Source organism: Theobroma cacao, chromosome 10, assembly GCF_053813885.1.
Source record: "Theobroma cacao isolate CCN51 chromosome 10, ASM5381388v1, whole genome shotgun sequence".
Lineage (NCBI taxonomy): Eukaryota > Viridiplantae > Streptophyta > Magnoliopsida > Malvales > Malvaceae > Theobroma > Theobroma cacao.
The window spans coordinates 25,758,941-25,783,634 of record NC_142648.1 but is presented as its reverse complement, the minus strand read 5'-3'; the positions used below and the strand labels follow the sequence as shown (position 1 = coordinate 25,783,634).

Sequence of the window (24,694 nt, the reverse complement as noted above, 5' to 3'; positions counted from 1 at the left end):
AGTGAGAGAAAATTATGAAAAGAAACAGTATACGGGGACCCAGGATTTTTATTTATATTGAGCTTAAATATAAGTTGTGGGCACCTGCCAAACTGTATTTAAGAGGCGGAAAGTTTGGCAGTAAACGAGTACTGAAGTCACACGTCAAACAGAGAGCAGAACTTTCAGGAATTATGGAAGGAGAACTATAGAAGGGGACGAAGTCATCAAGTTGCGATCACCTACTCTTGATCATTCACTGTTGTCCCAGTTTTCTACTTTCATAAAATATGGGATACGAGTGTATAGTTGAAGGGCTGGTAGCCGCTCTGCTGGGGTTTGTTTTCTTGTACAACGCTTTCGTAAGAGGATTCAACAAGACAAAAGCTGCAGCAGGTGCTGCTTCTTCTTCTTCTTCCATGGTGTCTCCAATGGAAAATTGTGTGAAGAAAACAGGGAATGGCGAGGTTGCTGGGAGTACAGACATTGTCATAGTTGGCGCTGGAGTTGCTGGTTCTGCTCTTGCTTATACACTTGGAAAGGTCCATTCCCTACATATTCTTTATAATTGATAAAAACTCAAAAATTTTGACCCTAAATAGAACATTTAGTCTATATTTTACTAGAATCTATTAGAACTTTTTTGGATCAACAAAATATCTTTCCATGTGAAAATTTTGGAGGGCATATGTTGCTTCAACTTTTAGATAGGATGCTGGAAATTACTTTTTTTCATTAGATAGCGTTAGGATATACATTAATAAGACTCAAATAAAAAATCACTTATTTCGAGATGAACCATTTTTTTTTTAATTTGGTGGACCTATAGTTGGTAATAGTTAAATTGATATATCAAACTTTGAATACAAGATCACCTACATTGAAACAAATATTTTTTTTTCTTTTTTTTCAATTAAGTCAACTTGTTGTTGGTAAAATTAAATTGATGTATCGAACTTTGAATACAAGTGATATGTATTAAGAGAAGTAGTCGTTTTATTAAAAAGGATAAAGTTCAAATTTACCGTTTGATTTAAAATGATGAATTAAATTTATCCATATTTTTTAATGGAGTAATTTTATTACTATATTTTTCAATTTGATTTAAAATGACAAAAAATTAAAATATTTTATAGAATACTCTTTTATTTGCTTCTTGACTATTCTTTTATCGATAACATTGATTTATATTTTAAGCAAATTAAAAAGTACAATAATAAAAGTTACATTCATTAAAAAATAATCGATAAATTTGATCTCTCTATCTAAATTTTCAATAATAAAAATATAGAACTTCGACTTGGCAAATAGTAGCTTTTTGCAAGGAGAAAATGATTATGATTAAAGACTACATTTTCTTGTGAGACTCGTGACTTTTGAAAGGACATCCCACCAACACAACAGAGACAAGGAAACTACAAAAAGAAAAGAAATGAACAGAGAAGGTTTAGGGAGAATGAGAGTTCTTCTCAACGTTATCTAGATGAAACTGACACTACATTTTGCCAACTATTCTTTACTTTTCAACTCATAAATTCTATAGTGTTTCACTCGTGACTTGGATTACAGGACATTACACCGACATGTGTAATTAATATTGTTACGACCCGAAATTTTCATCAGGCCCATGACAACCGTCGCGACGTCCCGATAGACACTTATTACTTGGAATACCGATCAAAACCCCGCAAAACTTAGCATCAGCTTCCGCATCTCTCCGGTGAGCGACAGTTATTAAATCTCACATTTCAAGAAATCATAAGTCGTTTCCAAATCAAAATAATATAATATTATTTTTTGACTCACAGGGGCATTTTTGTCATTTTTTTTAAAATACCAAAACCCGCCAAAAACATGGTGTATAAGTGAAAAACACATGTTTCATAATTAAAAGTAAATTTAGATGTCTAAAATAATTATTTGAAATGAAATTATAATTATTTGAATAAAATAATGATATTCAATAAAATATTTTATTTTCTTAAAAAATAATATTTATAGAGAAATCTGTAAATAATTTTTGTGGTGTAAAAGCTAAATATATTCATACGTACTTTAAAGCAGATAATTGAGATATAAAATTACTTTTACAGTGACACGTGGGCCCCCAACTAACCAATAAGGTGCAAGTCTGTGAACCTATAATTTTGTCGATGCAAGGCTAACTGAAGTCCTTGATGCAATCGCCTATCTACCGACTATCTTGAGCCTAAAATGTGGAGAATTGAGGGTACTGAGATTATAAAATCTCAGTTAGTAAACAGATACCATCTAAACCATCTAAAGTCGAGTAAATGGAGACAAGTAAGATATTCCATTCCAGTATGTTTTTCATAACATCAATAATCAATTTACTCAAATAATCAACTTGGCTTATGAATTTCACAAAACTTGGCTCCTACCAAAATCATTCTCGGAGATGCCTTGGCCTAGGCATCTAACCGAGACCACCAAGGCTGTTTAGTGTAGTACACACATGAACATATTTTTACATTTGAAAATCTAGCCATGCTTTGGCGTTGGTTGAGTCTTACTCTCACGTGGTGGTCCATGTGAAGTGCACTCAAATCTTTACCTCCAGAGGCACCCTTCACACGGCTCTCTGATCGAGGTAAGGTATATTTGATTCTGTACCCCCTCTCTTAGGTTGGTCCACAGAACCTCCACTGTAGAGATTATGGATTATTTTATCTACCACCTGATTTATAAAATCTTTTTCTACATGACGTGGCAATTTATCGTAACCTAGCCTCTCAAGGCTGAATACACAGTACAAATAATTCTAACATTAAAAATCAGTTTAGCCATTCATGCTCATATATTGTCATAAGCCATTCAATTTAAACACAATTTATAAACAATCTCCAATTACTCTATTTTTCCAAAATCATCATTTAATTTCTAAAAATTTATAAAATCATTTTATAAAATCACATTTATTCAAAAAGCATAACAATTTACCATTTAAACCCATTTTACCATAAAATCTCAAAATTTAATAAAAACTACTCTAAATAATTAAGACAATAGTAAGTTTTGTCACGACCCGGAACTCCCATCGAGCTAGTGACAACCGCAGCGACGTCCCGATAAGCACTCATTACCCCGAATGCCGATCGAAACCCCGCAAGGCTTAGCATCAACTTCCGCATCTCCCCGGTGAGCGACAGTTATTAAATCTCGCATTTCAAGAAAACATAAGTTGGTTCCAACTCAAAACAATAAAATATTATTTTCTAGCTCACAGGGGCATTTTCGTCAATTTTTTTTTTAAAAAAATTTTGAAATCCGAAAAATGTAATATGTAAGTGGAAACACATATTTCATGATTTAAATTAAATTTTGAAGTCTACAACATTCGTTTAAAGTAAAATTATAGTTATTTGAATATAATAAAAACATTAAATAAAATATTCTATTTTCTTAAAACACAATATTTTCAAAGTCTTCCTAAAATAACTTTTGTAGCGTAAGAGTAAAATAAATTTATTCATATAGTAATAAAGATAATTAAAATATGAAATTTCGTTTACAGTGACACGTGGGCCCCTAACTAACCAAGAAAGTGTAGAGCTACGAACCCTTACTTCCTATGATGCAACTTCGAGATTAATTCTCGTCTTAATCAACTATCAACAAACTGTCCTGAGCCTGAAAAATGGATAGGAAGAGGGGTGAGATTAAATAATCCCAGTGAGTAAACAATTACCATCAAAAGCATCTAAAGCCGAGTAGATGGAGATAATATAAAAACATTATATCTCAATAATGTTCATAACACAAATTTCGTTTCAATCTATACCAAACAATTTATTTTCATCAAAATTTCCCGGCTTATGAATTTCTTAAACTTGGCCCCTGCCATAATCATTCTCGCGGGTACCTTCGTCAAGTTATCCCACTGAGACCGCCAAGGCTGTTCAATGACCCATACCCATAAACATGTTTTCACATTTGACACACAGCCGTTCCTTGGCGTTGGCTGAGTCTCACTCTCACGTGGTGGCCCGAACGTGAGGTGCACTCAAATCATACCTCAGGAGATACTTCACCCAACATCTCCCCCCGGAGGTAAGTATATAATTGAGTTACCGTGCCCCTCTCATAGGCAATCCACGGAAACCCCCACCACTGCAGTGACCGTTTAATATACCACCAGACCCATAAAATTTTCAGTGGCTTAATATGGCGAATAAAATTTAATCCAGTCTACCGAGACCAATCCAAAATTGTTCATATATTTCATGTCAACCCCAAAAATTTAGCCATCATGCTATCATAGTGTCATAAGCCCCAATTTCAATAACATATAAAATCATAAATTTCAACACAGTCTCCATATACTCAATTTTCCCAAAACAATATTTGTTTTCAAAACCAATATAAATCTCATTTTTTATTAAAAAACATTTTAATTGAAAAACATAATATTTTATAATTTAAATTCACCATTCAATAAAAGCATCAAACAAGTATAATAACTCTAGATATTTAAGACGATAAATTGTCCACTCACAGTTTTAGGAGTCGATGTACTCCTAATCCCAGTCTTCAAGCACAATTTCTGTACTTTTACCAATGTAATTTGCTCACTACCTATCCACAATGTACAATACATAATTCACCACATCAATGCTTGACCATTATAAAATCAATTTAGGCTCGGTATATATGCATGATATGACATGCAACTTATCCGACTACCGCTTAAATGCGGTGCTAACCTAATTCGGCCTATTACCCGATTAAATTACTAACGCGTCCAATTTAATCTCAAATTAATTTTTTTCAGTTTCTATACCTCAATTGCACCCAAATTGACTTAATGTCCCTCAGTGTGGTGCAAATTATCAGTCTCGATAGCAAATTATGAAAATACCCCTAATGGGTAAAAATTCGTATTTTTGCTCCGAAAATTCCCATTATTGTTCTAGACTCATAATTCATCATTATTCATCATAATTCCTCAAATAAACATCAAGATCATCAGCCAATATTCCCCTAGAAAATTCGGCCAATAATGGTAATGGAGGAAAATAAATTCTTTTCTTGTTGTTTTGTTCCTAAATATGCTAAACTAACTTAAAACACTAACATAACTTAAAATCAAATTAATCTAACAAGTTTCTCTCTCCTATCCCATTTTTCCAGAATTGAATTCATCCTCAAATCACATGATTCAACCATGAAAAATGATGGGAAATGCATGGGAAATGTAAAGCACAAGTCAAAATCAAGAAATTTTACCTTTTTTCACTTGTTTCCTTGAATTTTCACCAATTTTTCCTTGAATTTCTCCCCCTAGGTTTTTGTTTTTCTTTTCCCCTTTGTTTTCTTGCTATGGCCGGCCATAATGAAGAGAAAATGGTGGTGTGGGCTGATTTTTATAGTTAAATAATATAATAATCTAAACTTGCCACATGTCACTACATTATTGGTCCATTTTTTTAAATTCTTATCTTTTAAGCTTTAAAGCTCCACCACACATTATTCCTTAAAATATCCATAACTTAGATAAAATTCTCAAACTTATCCAAAATCTTGGTGAAGTAATTTTTGAAATTTACACTTTTGCCCCCGTAAAAATAAAAAATTACATTTTTACCCTAAAAACTGAAAAATTGCCCATAGACATATTTTTTTATCCCTTATACTCATATCATTCTCCAATTTGTCAAATGTGATCTAAATTCTCACAAAATCTCAAATTTTGTTCGCAAGTGGAAAATTACAATTTTACCCCTAGATAGTGAAAATTCCGGTTTGACTCCGAATTGATTCTCGAACTCCTAATTACCATTTTGAGTCATCCCTGAACTGTGAAACTCTTAATTTCACCTTAAAATTCCTATTTGAACTAGTTCGAGGCTTAATCGACTTAATGATACCATTAGGGGCAATATCGTCTTTTAACGATTTTTCGAACTTCCTAAATATACAAACATTCTATCGAGCATGTGAATGACATTATAATTATTTTACAAAGTAGGGTTTGACAAGTTTACTCACAGATCTAGGAGTTGATGTACTCCTAATCCCAGTCTTCAAGCACAATCTCTATATTTTTACCAATGTAATTTGCTCACCACCTATCCACAATGTACAGTATATAATTCACCACATTAATGCTTGACTATTATAAAATCAATTCAGGCTCGGTGTATATGCATGATATGATATGCAACTTATCCGACTACCCGCTTAAATGCAGTGCTGACTTAATTCGACCTATTACCCGATTAAATGACAATTATGTCCGATTTGGCTCCAAATTGCTCCATTTCATTTCTAATATTTCAATTCACTAAATACAATTCCAATAATCTAAAATTCAACCTAACAACCCTCACAATTCTTCTTGAAAATTTCGGCCATTGTGGTGCACTATTACTAAAAATTTTCCCATTCCATTTTCTCACCATAAATCATCATTTCATCAATTTTTCAACCAATTCACTTGATCACAAAATCAATTCATTACTTCTACACTTCACATAGGGTTCGGCCATTGAAGGTTCATGGGGAAAATGGATTTTTTTCTTGTTGTTTTGTTTCTAAACATGCTTAACTAACTCTAAACACCAACATAACTCAAAATCAAACAATTTCAACATCATTTCTCTCACCAAACCCATTCGGCCAGCCATGATTTCCCCATGAAAACATACAATCCAACCATGAAAATTAAGGAGAAATGCATGGGTAAGGTAAATCACTAGCAAAATCAAAGAAATTTTACCTTTGCTTGATCAAATCCTTGAATTCTAACACTTTCTCTGTGATTTTCCCCACCTATGCTTTGTTCTTCCTTGGTTTCTCTTCTCTTCTGGCTTGACCGACCATTATGGGAGAAATGGGCTGATTTTTATGCCTTTTTATAAAGAAACAATAAAATAATAAAAGCATGACACATGGCATTTTCTTATTGATTCAAATTTTAAATATTTGACTTTTAATTCTTTAATTATCCACCACACATTTCTCATGTTTATCCATTTCCATGATGATTAAAATCCCTTGTTCTTGACAAGTGTCGGGGGTAAAAATTTACCGATTTGCCCCCGAGGTGGTAAAATTACCGTTTTTGCCCTTATACTCCAAAAACACCCAAAATTAAAATTTTTCACTTCTAAACCTCAAATCATACTCCAATAAGTCAAATGGGGCCAAAAAAATCTTTTCTTAAAATTTTCATTTTGTCTCTAGGTGGCAAATGACCATTTTACCCCTGGATAGTGAAAATTTTGATTTGACTCCAAATTGATCCTCGAACTCCGAATTACCATTTTGAGTCATCCCTGAACTGTGAAACTCTTAATTTCACCTTAAAATTTCTATTTGAACTAGTTCGAGGCTTAATCGACTTAATGGTACCATTAGGGGCAATATCGTCTTTTAACGATTTTCTCGAACTTCCTAAATATACAAACATTCTATTGAGCATGTAAATGATGTCATAATTATTTTATAGAACAGGGTTTGACAAATATCTTCTTCAATTTAAACAATTTCTTTGTCTAATACTTAATTGATATTTTGGATGTTGTAATATTTAAAAAAAATTTAAATTATTAAAAAAATTTATACTTTTATTTTAAATCAAATAAATCTTTACAATTAATAATTGATAAATTATTATTAATTAAAATATTACTTATTATTTTATATTATATTATATTAATGTGACGTGCTAACATGATATAATAAATGATAACATGGCATTATTTTTACCCTCAATCTCAACACTATGTGAATATAAAATGAAAGTTATATTTTGATCGATAGTAATTAATTAACTATTAGTTATAAATACTTAATTAATAAAAAATAAAAGATAAAAACTTAATTGAATGTAATATAAAAATAAATATTTAGTTTAATATTTTTAAATAATTTAAAAATATTTTCAAATATTATGATTTTTTTTTCAATCTGGTAGTATTCAAAGTATTTATGAGTAGGTTTTTGCTAGGAATGTTACAAAAGGTCATTTCCAAGGAAAAGAGGTTTTAGCTTTAAATTGCTTTGTGAGGGAGAGAGAGAGAGAGAGAAAAAACCATTCTTTAGCATAGACTTGGAAACTGAGGAGAGATAATGAAGCTACTTGGAAACTTTCATTTAATACCTACTAAACATAATAGGTTTCCCTGATTCTATTTTTCATTAAGATTTTCTGATTTCTTCTTTTTGAGTCATTTTATTTTTTCAGAATGTTATAAAAGGTCATGTCCAAAGAAAAGAGATTTTTTACTTTAAATTGCTTAGAGAGAGAGAGAGAGAGAGAGAGAGAGAGAAGACCATTCTTTGGAGACAAAGAAGCTAATTTATCATTCCTCTTTGAATGGAGGTAATTTTATCACTATACTTCCTAATTTGATTTCAAATGATAAATTAATAACTTTTACCGATGGAATAAAATTCAATTTCTTCTAATTAATGATAAAACAATAGAGTATGATTTCGTTCACATAAAATTAATAAAATATGACTTAATATGTACAAGCATATTAACAACAAGATAATTAAATTTTGATTGTGGAATTGATGTCATTATTAAAACAAATATTGTTTCCAATCTTACCCAAAAAAAAGATATTAAATATAAATCTTTTCATAGAAAAATGCTAAAATTTCCAATTATCCAACTATGTGTAAAAAATAAATAATTATAAAATTATTATATGTATTATTGGTACTATTTATGAGTAATCAGACAATTAAATTTTCTTAGGGTTATCTATATTCATAGTTAATGAAATGTTATGGTTAAAAATTTAATTTTTTTTAGATAAATTTTCTTAGGGTTATCACCTTCATAGGACCAACCATGGCGAGGGCCAGCTGCCAAAGAGACGTTGGAATTGTATTGAAAAGTATTTTTCTTAGTACAGAATAATTTATAAATTTTATAGTTGAAATATTAATTAATTATTTTATATATAATTGTTTTTTAATTATAAGTGCCTTATATTTATAGATAATTACATTTTTCACTTTAACAACATTTAATATATTTTATATAAAATTATTAGTATTTAAAAATAAATAAAAAACAGTGACACTAAATACTAGTATATATAAACTTATGGATATTGAATATACTTTTTGATTGATGGAAATAGTCATATATGTTTCTTATCATTCTAAATTGCCATCACAAAATTTTTTATTTTTAATATCAATTAGATTTATTTAATTTGTAAATATATAAGAATTATAATTATATCAAATGACTTTCATTAAAAATACTTTTCATTATAAATATTAATCCTCACTTTGTTGCAATCCATCTTATTATTTTAAAATGTTTCAAAATAATGTCCACTTTATTAAAATGAAAAACACTTTTCCAAAGTTACCTTTCATTAAAACACTAACTTTAGAGGACAATAATTAATATTATGAAATTTTATTTATATATATTGAAATATTAATTATTTCTTATATATAATTCTCATTTATTCATTTACATTTTTAAAATTAATGTCTTTTATATATACTTATTATTATTTTAAAATAAGTAAAAAAATAAGTGTAATAAATATCAGTGCTTTATAAATTATTTTTACACCAAAAAGCTTAGCCACATGTCTGTAAAAGATTGTCAAAATCAACGGACACAGACAAATAAAAGTTACCAATACAACTAATCTTTACTCACTTCGCCTCTATCTCTACTCTTTTCTAAATTTTCTCTGCTTTGATTTCCTCCAACCATGTCTTTCTTTGATGCCTTGTCCGCCATAGGAGAAGTTGTTGTCTCCAAGTTCTTCGACTTTCTCATAGACAAGTTGGTGTCTTCTGACTTACTGCAATTTGCTACGGAGAAGAAGATTCACGAGGGGATGGAGAAGTTGAAGAAGGAATTGCTGGAGATTCGTGCTGTGCTTGATGATGCTGAGGAGAGGCAGCTCAAAGATAAGTTCGTCAAAATCTGGTTGTTTGACCTCCAAATCTTGGCATACGATGTGGACGACGTCTTGGACGAGCTTGCAACCGAAATTTCGAGACGCAATTTGATGATGGAACGTCGAGGTAGCTCAAGTAAGAAACCAAGACTCATGATCACTGATCCATTCGATGCTGTTATTTTTTACAGGGACATGATGTCCAAGATAAATGATGTCACTGTCAGATTGAAAGCTTTAGAACCAGAGAGAAAAAAGTTACAGAAGAGAATGAAGGACTGCCATAGATCCAAAAGGATAGAAGGACGGCTGCAACCTACTTCTGTGGAGATTGAAACTCATGTGTATGGTAGAGACAAAGACAAGGAGAAAATACTCGAATTGCTCTTCGAGAGTGATGATGAAGGAAAGGTTGTGATTCCCATCGTTGGCATGGGAGGGATTGGTAAGACAACTCTTGCTCAGCTTGTCTACAATGATAATCGCGTGAATGATTATTTTGATCTCAAAGCATGGGTATGTGTTTCTGAAAATTTTGATATCACGGATATAACAAAATCAATTTTGTCATCAGTTGGCCATAAGTCTGGTGATGCTGAAGCTAATTTGAATAATCTTCAAATAAAATTGAAGGAGAAGCTCTCTGGAAAAAAACTACTTCTCATTTTGGATGATCTTTGGCATCAAATCTATAATGATTGGACTATCCTAGTAGCCCCTTTTGGAAAAGGAACTACAATTATCGTGACAACACGCGACCAAAGTGTTTCAAGAATGACGAGAACTATCCCAGATGATTACAAGCTGCAAAAGTTGCCAGATGAAGATTGCCTTTCTGTATTAACTGGACATGCATTCCAAGCAAAAGATTTTAGTGGCCATCCCCACTTGAAAGAAATTGGTGTAAAGATGGCGGAGAAATGCAGGGGCTTGCCTTTGGCAGCTAAGACCATTGGAGGCCTTTTGCGCAATGAGGTGGGCCTTGTTGTGTGGAAAGACATACTAGAAAATGAGGTGTGGAAAGAGGAGGGATGTAACATAATTCCAGCTTTACGACTAAGCTATCATCATCTCCCTCCACATCTAAAGCCATGTTTTGCTTACTGTGCCATAATCCCCAAAGATTATGAATTTTCTAAGACAGAAATAGTCCGGTTATGGATGGCAGAAGGCTTTCTACGAGTGAAAGCTGTGAAGCAAAATGAAGATTTGGGTCAAGAGATCTTTCAGGAACTTGTATCAAGGTCATTTTTTGAAAGATCCAGTCAAAACAAGTCTCGATATGTAATGCATGATCTTATTAATGATTTGGCTCAATCAATCGCCAAAGATTTATGCTTTAGAGTGGAGGGTGACAAGGAATTGGACATTTCCAATAATGCTCGCCACTCATCTTACATTGGTGGTCGGAGGGATGGAATTAAAAAATTCCGAATCTTTAATGGAATGGAGCATGTAAGAACCTTCTTACCGTTGAAGATGCCAAATAAAGGGCATTGCTATATATCTAATCAAGTTCTCAGTGATTTGTTGTCAAAATTGAAATGCTTGAGGGTGCTTTCTTTAGAAGGGTATCGCTTGACCAAGTTACTTGATGTTTTTGGAGATTTGATACATCTGCGTTATCTCAATTTTTCTCGCACTCAAATCAAAACTCTACCTGATTCAATATGCAAACTTTACAATTTAGAGACTTTGATTTTGTGGGGGTGTAAAGCTCTTGAGGAGTTTCCTTTAGAAATGAGAGATTTAATTAACCTGAGGCATCTTGATTTTACTGGTGCAAATTCACAAATAAGGATGCCGATGGGAATTGGTGAGCTAACCAGTCTCCAAACATTGACAAGATTTGTTGTGAGTCAAGATAATGGGCTTCAGATACAGGAGATGGGGAACTTGTCTAATCTAAAGGGTGAACTGATTATTTCAGGATTAGAGAACATTGTCAAAGCTCAAGATGCATTGGGGGCTGGGTTATGTAATAAGTCAAACATTTATGATTTAACTTTGGAATGGCACTTCCAAGTTGTTTTTCCAGTAGAAGAAATTCAAATTCACAAGGATGTTTTGAATTCACTTCGACCTCATACAAGGCTTGAAAAGCTCACCATCAAATATTATAGAGGTGAAACATTCCCAAATTGGATAGGAGATCCTTCATTTGAAAAGCTATCCCATTTGGAGCTGCATAATTGTCACTATTGCACATCATTACCAGTAATTGGAAAATTACCATCGCTAAAATCCCTTTCTATCAAGGGAATGCATGGGGTGACTACTGTGGGTTCAAACTTTTTTGGAGAAAATGCATCAATTGCATTTCCAAAACTAGAAGAATTATTTTTTTATGAAATGCCTGAATGGAAGGAATGGGATCCTTGTGAAGTTGATGGACATGTGAAAAACTTCCAACAACTCCGCCTGCTCTCCATTTCAGATTGTCCCAAGTTGTCAGGAAGGTTACCTACTTGTCTTCCTTCCTTGGAGGAACTTGTGATTCTTCGATGTAAAAAATTGACAAGTCTAGCTACTTGTCCTCCTTCATTGAAGAAACTTGAGATTCTTCAATGTGAGCAATTGGTAGTTTCACTCCCTAGCCTTCCAATGTTGTGCGACTTAACAATTGATGAGTGCCGAGAAGTGGTGGCTGCGAGTTCTACAAATTTTGGCTCACGCATGAAAAGTGTCTTCCTTTCAAAAATTTCGAAATTCACTTGTTCAAGGGATATGATGTTAGGGTTGAGAAAAGCAGAATCTCTTTGTATAGGTAATTGTAAGGAGCTAATTGATTCATGGCAGAACAAGGAAGGATCCTCAGCACATCCGTCGGCTCTTCGCTCTTTGACAATTCTGAATTGTTCACAACATACTTTAATAGGGGTTGAGGGTGAAGAGGAAGAGCAGATGCAATTGGGAATCCCTCGCAATATCGAAGATTTGAGTGTAGGAGATTGTGAAAGGCTAGAAAGGCTATTAGAAAGCCTACACAGCTACACATCCCTTACGGTGCTACAAATTGAAAGATGCCCAAGATTGATTTCAATTTCAAAGGGAAATTTGCCTCCAAAGTTAAGAAGTTTAACCATTGGTCGTTGTGAGAATTTGCAGTACTTGCTGGATGAAAGAGAGATTGTCAACATCAATGGCACATTTGTTCTAGAAAAATTGGAGATTTATGATTGTAAGTCTTTCATATCTTTATCCGCAAGGCACGAGTTATCGTTAAGGTTTGTAAGTTTATCCATTTCTAATTGTCGGAATTTGCAATACTTGCTTGATGAAAAAGACAAAATCAACATAGAAGAATTGACTATTGGAAATTGTCGGTCTTTGATATCTTTATCCGCAAAGGGCGAGTTACCTGTTGATCTTCAATGGTTAACCATCTATGATTGTGGAAAAAAGTTAACTTCCTTATTATCCAATGGGAAGTTACCTAAGGGGCTGAAATACCTCTGTATCGAAAATTGCCCATCTCTAGAATCCATAGCACCTGAAATTGAAGACAACTCTTCTCTTGAGCAGATTGATATCGACTGTTGTGAAAATTTGAGATCTTTGCCTAGTGGATTCGACAAGCTCAACCATCTTGAGGAGATTTCTATTGAAGCATGTCCAAATCTGATTTCCTTCCCAGGAAGTGGATTGTTAACCCCCAAACTCAGAAAGCTCCATCTTTCTGAGTGTGAAAAGCTCGAGGCCTTACCCAACTGCATGCACAACATTGTCTCTCTTGCAGAATTCGCGATATATGATTGTCCAAGTGTGGTATCTTTTCCAGAAGAGGGGTTCCCTACCAATCTCATTTCACTTGAAATCTCGCAGCCCAATTTCTGCAAGTCAGTAATCGAGTGGGGTTTGCACAAGCTCACCTCTCTTAAGCATTTCTGCATCAACGGTGCTTCTCTAGATGTGGCGTCATTCCCTTATGAAGAAATGCTTCTGCCCCCCTCTCTCACCTCTTTCTCCATCAGTTGTTTTCCCAACCTTGAAATTTTGTCCTCCAAGGGCTTTCAAAATCTCACCTCTCTCGAATCATTGACCATCGCACGTTGCCCCAAGCTCAAATTCCTTCCGAGTAAGGAAATGCTTCCCTCACTTTTGACACTAAAAATTTTCATTTGTCCATTGCTAAAACAACGATGGAAGAACGATGAAGGACGAGAGTGGCCCAATATTGCCCACGTACCTCACATTGACATACGGTGAGAAAAATCAAGTTTGTGTTCGTAAACGGAGGTTCGCCCAGAAATCAGGTATCTTTATGTCACTTGAAATTTTATATTAATTTTCATAAATCTTCTTTCTATTTGTAGAACATACATTAAGTCAAGTGTTCAAGTGCTCTATTTTCATGATTACTGTAGGTTCGTTAGTTCAATACCGTTTACAAATCTAATTAAAGAGAATTGAGTTTGAGTAGCTTAATTACTTTTTCAAGTCAAGTTTGAGTTTACATAAATGAAAGTTGATAAAACTTGAACCAAGTTTTGAGCTTTGTTCTGGAATTGAGGTCGAGCACCCAACCTACAATAAGCTGCTGAACTTAGAGAAAAAGGGAAAAATATAGTGATACTGATCTCATTTTCTTCATTTTGCAGGCAGACTGCCATTGAGGATGTGTGATCTGTGACAATGCTTATGGTAGCAGTACATCACGTAAATTCAAATAGATCAGGTATATACATAATTCCACTCCCCCCACCCTTTTTTTTTTCGAATTTCAGTATGCTTTCCTTTTGAAGCCCACTGCATGCTCTAGCAAGATGGAAAAGAATGAAAGGCTGAAAATGAAAGAAAGACAAAAAATTTTACAAGAAAAACAAAAAATTTCAAAGAGAGAAGGAATCCTTATCTGGTGTAATGGCATTATTGAATACTTTGCTAGTTTAAGGACACTATGTAAGGACTTATTCTCTTAGACTAGTTTGTATTCTTAAGTTAAGCTAGCTCTTAGTTGTATTTTTCACCTTATTGTTCATCTATTCATTTGTGTTTCTTACTTTCTTGATAGGATTGACAAAAATCTTGAATCAAATAGGTTTAGAAGAACAGAAAAGAAGTTGTATTGCAGCTATCTGGAGAGACAATGTCTTGACAAATTGACTAGCAAATTGCATTGAGCTAATATAGGAGCTTCCTTGACAATAGTTGAAACATTTGCTATCCTAGTGTATCCTCAACTTCTGGCACTACCGTACATGATCTAAACAGTGTCACCCAGAAGCTACATTGATTAATTTGCAGATCAGGGGAACTACTTCTTCGCCCAAAGCATCCCAACTCTGAAAATGAAAACTTTAATTTGAATGTAGTACGTTGGTGGGAAAAATATGCCTCCAGGTATTTAACTTCTCTTTGTGCTTCTTCGCTGTAGAAAAACAGGGTTTATCTATCGAATTTTCTGTTAATTATTTTGTCCTTGATACCTCCTTAATAGTACTATTTGTTTGTCCAATAATTATGCCATCATCCTGAATGAATGCTAATATTGTCCTTGATTATTTGACAAACTCAACAGTTCAAAAAGTATAAAGATGAGAATGGTCCAAAATCGCCACCATATGAGCAGATTGCATATTCTCTAGTGTGATTTAAAGGAGAAAATAGGAAGAGGCTTCATCTCTTAGGAAGAGAATGTTGCTTATGATTAGACCAAAGTATGTCAATTTGGAAATATCTAATTACATTCAGGATAATCAATTTGAAATTTTATGTTCACAATGGTAGATATGTACAACCATGAGATGATGGACAAAAGGTGAATTCTATACACACACTGAGATCTCTACTATCTCAGCATTGAGATTTATATGATGAATAACCAAAACCCAAGTTTTCAACCTTTTTCCCACTATTATTTTGCATATTTCAGTTTCTCTGCCATACTTTTTTGTTGAATGTTTGGCTTAGCCAATGTTGAGGAATCACGAGACCAATGGCAGAGAAGGAATAGAAGTATTCAGATTTGCTTGAAATGCTTAGATCAGATGAGCTAGTTAAACGCTTCTCATTTTTTGTTTCATCTAAATTGAAGTGAACAAAACCAAGGATTCAATTTAAGCATAATTATTAATAGACTCTTGCTTGCTAAATTTTGGACAAGCATTTCCAAAGCTCATATTCTTAGAAAAGAGTATATGTTTTTGCAGAATTGAGAAACTTCTTTCTTCCATCATGGAGAAAAATGGTTTAATTTCAAGTTATTGGAACTTTCAGATAATTCTCTCCAGGTTCGATATATATAGATTCAATGTCTGCCATCATTTTAAAAGAAAAATCAAGATGAGAAGTTATTGTAGCTGATTTCAATGGTTTAATTTGTTTTTCTAAATGCTTATATATTCATTTGTTCTTCATATGTATTTTTGGTCGTTCACCGGAAGTTTAAGTAAAGGGAAATAAACTTTAGTTGTAACTATTGTATTGGAATGTTCACTAAAAGCTGGAGAATTTTGTTTATTAATTTCATCATGGTAATGAACAGATGTTTGGCGTTACTATCGTCTATGAAACATATTTATTTCAGACTGCTGGTAAAACATTCCCTGCAGGACTATTTCAAGAAAGGTTTCAAGTATTAATACTTGGTCACTTCTGTACGAACCAAGATATATAACTTTGATTTTAATTGGATGTTAATTTTAAATTGCGGCGGCTTATGCTTGAACAGTACAGATCTGTTAATTCTTTTAGAATTTTATGTCTACAAATCATATTGGTTTCAATGACTTCTTATTAAAATTTCTTGCAGAATCATTTCAAGATTAGTTTCAAGTACAGTAAATGATTGGTATATTGTTATATGCCTGAAGATTAATATGATATGTAATTTTGGTTACAGTTGGAAGTTGCAGAAGCTTGTGCCAGCAATAGAAGCAAACAAACTGGTCTGGAAAGACACTAAAATGGGAATGTCATTGCTTATCCGGGCATTGCCTTCGTTGCTGCCACTCTCAATGCTTGTTATAACTCAGCATATTGAGCATATGCTGGGCTGAATGAGCAAACACCAAAATCTCTGCCTCAATCCCAATGAGTACTCAATTTTTGATAAATGATGAGAAATTAAAGTATGTATTGGCAACAATAGCAGTGACTGTCTCAAGGGAGCAACAATTTCCCAAAGGGAAACATAGTTTGAAAATGGTAATGTTCCTATACACAGAAAGCTAAAAGTTTTAGTTATTGCCAGGAAATCATGTTGCAAAATGAAAACCTGATGTTGTGGAATTTGTTTGACAGGATGAAGTAGACTTTATATTCTGGAGCCCTTAAAAATTCAATGGCAGTTTGTTCAGATAGCAGTTCCTTCCCTAAAAGGGGAATCTGTCCTCCTTTGCGTCAGTGGTGCAAGCATAAATGATAAGATAGCTACTGAGTGCCTCAAGCATGTAAAATCAGGTAACCTGGGACCTTCTGTACAGACCAAATTGATATTCTCATTGTAAGATTTTTGTAATATTTCAAGTTAAGAAGCTACCAATGTGTATTTCCTATTTTTAGTTGCTGCATTTCATGTACTCTTATCTGTTTCTACTAAAATTTGTAGAATCCTTTCTTCCTTCTCATATTATGTTTTCAAAGTGAAGGAGGTTTCTACTCTGTCAACTGGTCGATTTAATCTAAAGTACTATTCAAGTTGCATATCAGGGTAAAATGGCTAGAATTCAGTTTTTGCTAATGTAGAAGTGTGAATCACAATGCTTAAGCATTTTTGTATTCAATAATTTGAAGAGTCTTTTAATGTTCTATTGTCCATCTGGAAGTTTGAGTAGTTCTTGTCTCTCCTATTGATTTGTTTTATGTTTTTGCATGAAAATGACATTAATCAGGACCTTCATACTGAGATTGGAAAGGTGAAAAGTGATATGTTGCTGTTTGCAGGCACTTCAGGAGGTTGCATGATTTGTGAGACAATGTTGACGGTAAGACAATGATATCTAATTTTGGTTTCAATTGGAAGTTGAAGAGGCTTGTGCCAGCAATAGGAGCAAACAAACTGGTCTGGAAAGATGCTGAAATGGGGAATGTTATTACTTATCCAAGTGGACATTGCCTTTGAGGCTGCCACTCTCCATGCTTGTTATAGCCTGGCACATTGACCATGTGCCAGGCTGAATGAGCAAACACCAATCTCAGCCTCAATCCCAATGAGTACTCAATTTCTGATAACTCATGAGAAATTAAAGTACGTATTGGCAACAATAGCACATGACAGTGTCAAGGGAACAACAATTCCCCAAAGGGAAACATAACTTGAAAACAGTAATGTTCCTATACACAGATAGCTAAAAGTTTTAGTTATTGCCAGGAAATCTTGTTGCCAAATGAAAACCTGATGTTGTGGAACTTGTCTCACAGGGTGAAGTAAACTTTATATTCCAAAGCCCTCAAATATTCAATGGTGGCTCGAAGTTGTTCAGAACCATATCTTTTGGTTGAATGTTTGCCTTAGCCTATGTTGATGAATCACAAGACCAATGGCAGAGAAGGAATAGAGGTATTCAGAAGGAGGGAGAAAGCCATGTAAGATTCCACTAGTTTGAATTTGCTTTAAGTGCTTAGATCAGATGAGCTAGTCAAATGTTTCTCATTTTATATTTAATCTAAAATGAAGTAAGCAAAACCAAAGTTTCAATTTTAGGTATAACTACAAATAAGCTCTTGCTTACTAAATTTTGGACAGGTATTTCTCCAAAGCTCATTTTCTTTGGAAGGAGTAAATATTTTTGCAGAATTGAGAAAGAAGTTTTGTCTTCAATCATGGAGCGATATGGTTTAATTTCAAGTTAGTAGGACTTACAGATGGTTCTTTCCGGGTACGATATATAGATTCAATGCCTGCCATCATTGTAAAAGAAAAATCAAGACTAAATCAGAATGAGAGGTTTTTGTAGTTGATTTCTATGGTTTTTTTTTTTTTTTTGAATGCCTATGTATTTGTTTGTTCTTCATATGTATTTTTGGTCATTCACCAGAGGTCTGAGTAAAGGGAAATAAACTTTAGTTGTAACTATTGCATTGGATTGTTTACAAAAAGCTGCAGAATTTTATTTATTAATTTCATCGTGGTAATGAACAGATGTTTGGGATATTATCATCTACGAGACATATTTCTTTCAGACTGATGGTTAAACATTTCCTTCAGTACCATCTCAAGAAAGGTTTCAGGTATTAATACTTGGTACCTCTTGTATGCACCGGAGATTTATAACTTTGATTTTAATTTGATGTTAATTCTAAGTTGCAGAGGCTTATGCCTGAACAGAACAGATATGTTAATTCTTTTCAAATGTTTATGTCTATAAATCATATTGGTTTCAGTGACTTCTCATTAGAATTTCTTGCAGAATCATTTCAAGAATGGTTTCAATTATATTAAATGACTGGTATATTGTTCTATGCCTGAAGATTTATATGATAACTAATTTTGGCTTCAATTGGAAGTTGCAGAGGCTTGTGCCAGGAGTAGGAGCAAACAAACTGGTCTGGAAAGACGCTGAAATGGGGATGTTATTACTTATCCAAGTGGGCATTCCCTTGGTTGCTGCCATTCTCAATGCTTGTTATAACCCAGCACATTAACCATATGCCGAGCTGAATGAGCAAATACCAAAATCTCTACCTCAATTCCAATGAGTACTCAATTTCTAGTAAATGATGAGAAAATAAAGATGTATTGGCAGTAACAGCAGTGATAGTGTCAGGGGAACAACAATTCCCCAAAGGGAACATAGCTTCCTATGAAAATGGTAATGTTCCTATACACAGAAAGCTAAAAGTTTTAGTTATTGCCCGGAAATCTTGTTGCAAAATGAAAACCTGATGTTGTGGAACTTGTCTGACAGGGTGAAGTAAACTTTATATTCCGAAGCCCTCAAAATTCAATGGTGGTTTCCAAGTTGTTCAGGCAGCAGTTCCTTCCCAAAAAGGGAAATCTTTCCTCCTTCGCATCAATGGTGCAAGATAGCATGTAAAATCAGGTAACCTAGGACCTTCTGTATAAACCAAATTCACATTGTCATCGTAGCAGCGTCTGAGTGTTTCTGTAATATTTCAAGTTAAGAAGCTACCAATGGGTATTTCCCATTTGTACTATGATGAATTTCATACACTTTTTTTATTCTAAAATTTGTAGAATCCTTCTTCTATCTCTCATATTATGTTCTGTATGAAGTAAAGGAGGTTTCTACTCTCTCAAACGCTTGATGTAATCTAGAGTACTTTCCAAGTTGCATATCAGGATAAATGGCCAGAATTCAGTTTTTCTTGGTGATGAAGTATGAATCACAATGCTTAAACATTTTTGCATTCAGTTCTATTCTGCAATTATGTCAGAAGCTTTCATTCTTTCCAGCTCAGTTCTTTTATTGATGCATAACATATCCTTTCATTACACATTGCTCTAAGTAAAAGGCTCTGCTTTAACATCCAACTACTGATAGGAAAGTTTTGTATTGCCCTCCAATGGGCAATACTTTCCTTGAATAATGTTCACATAGGGCTTTTCTTTGTATATATATATATATATATTGCTCATTCATAGGTGGTTTTATTAAGTATTAAAGGTATAGGAAAGCTGATCAAAATTAAAAGATCAGTACAAAGGCAGCAAGAAGCACTCTTAAACAGTAACAGTTAAGGGAGCAAAGCGCCCTATCACCTTGAATGGAAACAGAACCACCAACCTATCACCCCGATCACCCCTTACAGAATATAGCAATACAATGAAAAATCAGCAACAACCAACAGCCCCCATAACACCATGCAGGAGCATAAACGTTATAATAACAGAATCCACAAATGAAACAGCTACATCATATTAATTCCTAGCGAATGTTGTCCAAACTGTGAATGATGGAAGAAAAGCAGTTCCAAATCAGAACAGAAGCAACATGGCTTACCACCAAGCGAAAAACATATCAGCTCTTAACTCTTTCAACTCCAAATTTTGCAAGCGAATCAACAAATGTATTAGCTTCATGAGTGTATCCACAAACACAATATCTTCAAACTATCAATCTCTTCAAACTATCAATCTCTTTAAAAATATGCCGATGGTTCCATGTCTGCTTGTTACAAACCCATGCAAGTTCTACCTTACAATTAGATTCTATAATCAACTCTTGCATAGAACTCACCCAAGGTGAAGATGCAAAAAGCTTTAGTGCGCGCTTGATGACCATCAATTGTGCATAATTGGACTCTTGAATTTCAAGAGGACCAAAAAACAGCACATTATCGAACCCTTATCATCTCCAAGGACTCCTCCACAATCAGCAAGTCCTGATTTTCTTCAAGCCGGTTCATCTACAGTAAACTTAATTCTCCTCCATAAGGAGGAATTCAAACAATAAAAGACCATCACTTTCTTTAATAAAACAATGCACTCCCATAAAAACAATCTTCCAAAGATCTAATGAAGGATTCAACTGAATTTGGAATCACCCAAGTAAAGCCCCACCATTTTCTTTATATGTTGCAGATTGAAGGGATATACTTTTTGGTTCTGTTTTTCTTTCCTCCTTCCAGTGCCACCATCCTAAAACAATTTAAAACGTTTCCAATTTCCTTTAGATGTTGCTAAGTAAGAAATTAAATAAGACCAAATCCAACCTTTCTGTATTAAAACAGTTGTAGGGGTTTCTGTATTAAAAAAGTTCATTTTCTTGATCTGTATAGAACCTGAAATGAGGGCTTGCATATATTTATTTCTCTCGATAGGTTTATAAAGTGGCAGTCCAACAAGGAGGTCAATTTACAACAATTCGAACATGGAAAGAGAAAGGGATCAGAAGTTTACATCCTTTGTTCATACCAAAACTAAGGTATATCAACTTGGAAACACTTTTCACTTGCATGTTTAAAATTCCAAAACAATAGTTTTCTTCATCTCACTTTCTTGTTAAAACTTGTAAGATATTCTTATGATTTATTTTGCAGGCATGATTCGAGTGTAAACCATCAGTGAAAAAGTATCACGTTGTACATCTGGAAGTCTGAGTAATTCCTGTCTCTCCCGTCGATTTGTTTTATGTTTTTTCATGAAAATGACAGTAATCAGGGCCTTCATTTTGAGATGACCAAACTGGAAAAATAATTGCAAAACTTAAGCTTGAGAAGGACTGTTTTATTTCTTAACACTGCATATCTATAGGGAAAAAAGTGTAACTGTAATTGGCTTAATGCGTAAGTTTGATAGGGAGAAGTGTAGTGCGGCGCAGATATTGTTTCTCACCAGAGATACGATATGTTTGTTTCCCCTTTTTCACTAAATCATCTTACATGCTTTAGTTTTTCTTTTCCATTTTGGTCAGTCCATACCATAAGTTTAAAGTTGTAAATAATTCTGTTCCGCTGTAAACTTTTAGATGACTTGGAAATAGCAAGGTTTTCTTTTCAACTTGCTAAAATTATGATCCACTGTTAGCCAAGTTAACAAATACTGATATATTGACTTAAGCATGCTAATTCAGTTTAGAGATCAGGTAGTATTTCCAATCTTTTACATATTTTGTACTTGACTAAAATGGAAGTCCTTGACCATTAACATGCAGGTTCCTTATGGAAATACAGGTTGATCCATGTTATCCTCTATGAGCTTCCTCTGATGCTGAAGAAATACTTTTGACGATTAATACTCAGTTTGGATTACTCCAAACAATGGTTTGAAACTGTTTTAAATAACATATAAGTCAATTTTATTGTAGTGTATTTTTTAATAGTAGTAGAATTGTTTCACTCCATAGATGTAGATAAGACGCCGAGCCAAGTACATTTTTGTGTTTTTTTATTTTTTGATGTCTCTTAATTTTATTTTTATTATTTCTTGGGCAATTTTCAAACAAATACTTTAGTAGTAATGCATTGGAAGCTCAAATTCAAAAGTGAAGAAGATAAAATCCCAGTTTCATAACTTCTTGCTGACCAAGACAAGTCAGGTGAACCTATTGGAATCTGTTGCAGATTAACCTCACATTTTTGTACTAGTACAATATCTTTAAGTATTCATCACTCAATACTGTCCAAAATTCCATTTGTGATGTCAACTTTTTCTTGGTATATCAGAATAATCATGTTCCCACCACTTTTGTTGCTAGAAAGCAAAGCCTAATCTGCTGTTTCAGTTTTTCTTGTCACTTTGCATACTTTACTGCTCTTAGAGTTGTAGAAAATGTTTTTCAGTTTTCATCCCTATTTTACATCGCAAATGATGAATTAAATAAAGGTAATAAGTGGTTGAAGTTTAATGTTGACAGGGCTGTTAGGGGAAATCCAGGGGAGGTGAGTATTGGTGGAGTTCCAAGGACTGAATTGGCTGAAGTTAAAATTATGTTCTCAAAATCTATAGGGGTGCATGACCCAAAATTCAAGGAACTGAGTGCAGTACTAGAAGCCTTAAAAATTTTTGTATCATCTGGATGGCAGTCTACTCAGTCCTTACTAATTGAGAGTGATTCTATTAACACTGTTAAGTGTGTTAGTGATCCGAATAGTGCACCATGGAAGTATAGAAAGTGATTACTCAAAATTGAATTTTTTAAAAGGAAGATAATTAATTGAAAGATCATTCATACTTTGAGAAGTGCAAATTGGCTAAAGATGGGGTATTGAGGGAGAATGATTTTATCAATATTATTCCTTAGCCATAGATTTTCTTTCATATTGTATCTAATATGGGTTATGACCGAGAAATTGTTAAGCTTGTCTAAAGATATTTGTTATTGCATGGTCTTAGCTGGATTGCTGCTATTGTGCTGGGCAAGTTCAATTGTGATGATTTCAGGTTCCCAACAGAGTGAGTTGATTCTTTTAGCTCCATAGAGAAGGAGTATGGCTTTGAGGAGAGGTTTTCCATTTTAGAATTTGTTTCTATGATGGCGTTGTGTAGTCCCTTGTAATGCCTTAATTGCTTGCAAGTGGTATTTTTTAAAAATCTATTAGAGGATACAATAGGAAGCCATTTAAAAAAAATAAAAAAGTAATTATTTTATCTAATTAAATATTCAAAAATTATGTATATTTTATCTAATAAAAATGCACATTAAAAAATTTACCCTTTAAAAATGTTGCTAGACTCCAAACCACCCCTGGCCAGCTGCCCAATCTACTTTGGAATAGTAAAATACAAATAGAACTTGTTGGATTCTTGGTCCTATACTTAATTAATATTCCTACATTCTGATTTTCCAATCATTCTCAAGGGAGCATCTTAAACCTTTAGAACAGGCTAAAAAATATCACTCCAATAGACATGCATAGGGAAGTTCCATCTCTAAGGTATTTTCGATATCGACGGACACAAGGACAAATCAAAGTGATCACCAATTCAATTAATCCTGACTAACTTTCACCTCTAGCTCCATCCTTTTCTGAATTTTCTCTACTTCCATTTTCCTCCAATTTCTCTACTTATATTGGAGTTGTTAGAGTCAAAGCTTGTTGAATTCGTCATCCTGTGTGATTATGCCATTAATCATATTTCAATTTTATAGTGGGGATCAGTCTAAACAAACCATTGCGGTATAGCTGCCCACAATTAACTCAATTTGGAATATATAACACAATTACAACTTGTTAGGTGCCTCATCCTGCGGTTAAGGCCTTGAATAATATTCATATGCCATTAAACAATTTTTATTTTGTCATTATATAATAAATAGTCATTGCAGTTTAAAAATTCCACTAATTAACAGATTAAAGGGTTGTCATAAATTTCATGAAAATATATTTTAAAAAATTAGAAAATTAATACGATAAATTAAAGATTTTTTTAATATTTTAATTTAGTTTATATAGTTTAA

General features: G+C 33.6%; 1 protein-coding gene and 1 long non-coding RNA gene across 14 annotated transcripts; one reads left to right on the top strand and one right to left on the bottom strand.

The window, feature by feature from the left end:
• Positions 1-3,480: 3,480 nt before the first annotated feature.
• LOC148760501 (uncharacterized) lies at positions 3,481-5,324 on the bottom strand. Its single transcript, XR_016028782.1, has 3 exons — positions 5,227-5,324; positions 4,496-4,575; positions 3,481-3,630 (listed from the first exon to the last, which is right to left on the bottom strand). It is a non-coding gene; the product is annotated as an uncharacterized LOC148760501 (long non-coding RNA).
• Positions 5,325-9,648: 4,324 nt separating this feature from the next.
• Positions 9,649-20,166, top strand: LOC18587222 (putative disease resistance RPP13-like protein 1). Of its 13 annotated transcripts, none has more exons than XM_088802673.1 (11): positions 9,649-14,143; positions 14,489-14,565; positions 14,902-15,230; positions 16,732-17,036; positions 17,133-17,291; positions 17,775-18,155; positions 18,252-18,390; positions 18,577-18,709; positions 18,973-19,061; positions 19,344-19,642; positions 19,739-20,166. In XM_088802673.1, exon 1 carries the CDS (start codon positions 9,696-9,698, stop codon positions 14,094-14,096), a length of 4,401 nt encoding a protein of 1,466 aa, XP_088658799.1. In that variant the 5' UTR covers positions 9,649-9,695; the 3' UTR covers positions 14,097-14,143; positions 14,489-14,565; positions 14,902-15,230; positions 16,732-17,036; positions 17,133-17,291; positions 17,775-18,155; positions 18,252-18,390; positions 18,577-18,709; positions 18,973-19,061; positions 19,344-19,642; positions 19,739-20,166. The 13 variants fall into 13 exon arrangements, with proteins under 13 accessions (XP_088658799.1, XP_088658796.1, XP_088658800.1 ...); XM_088802670.1 differs by having other exon boundaries at positions 18,252-18,416; XM_088802674.1 differs by having other exon boundaries at positions 18,252-18,416; positions 19,338-19,642.
• Positions 20,167-24,694: the final 4,528 nt, after the last annotated feature.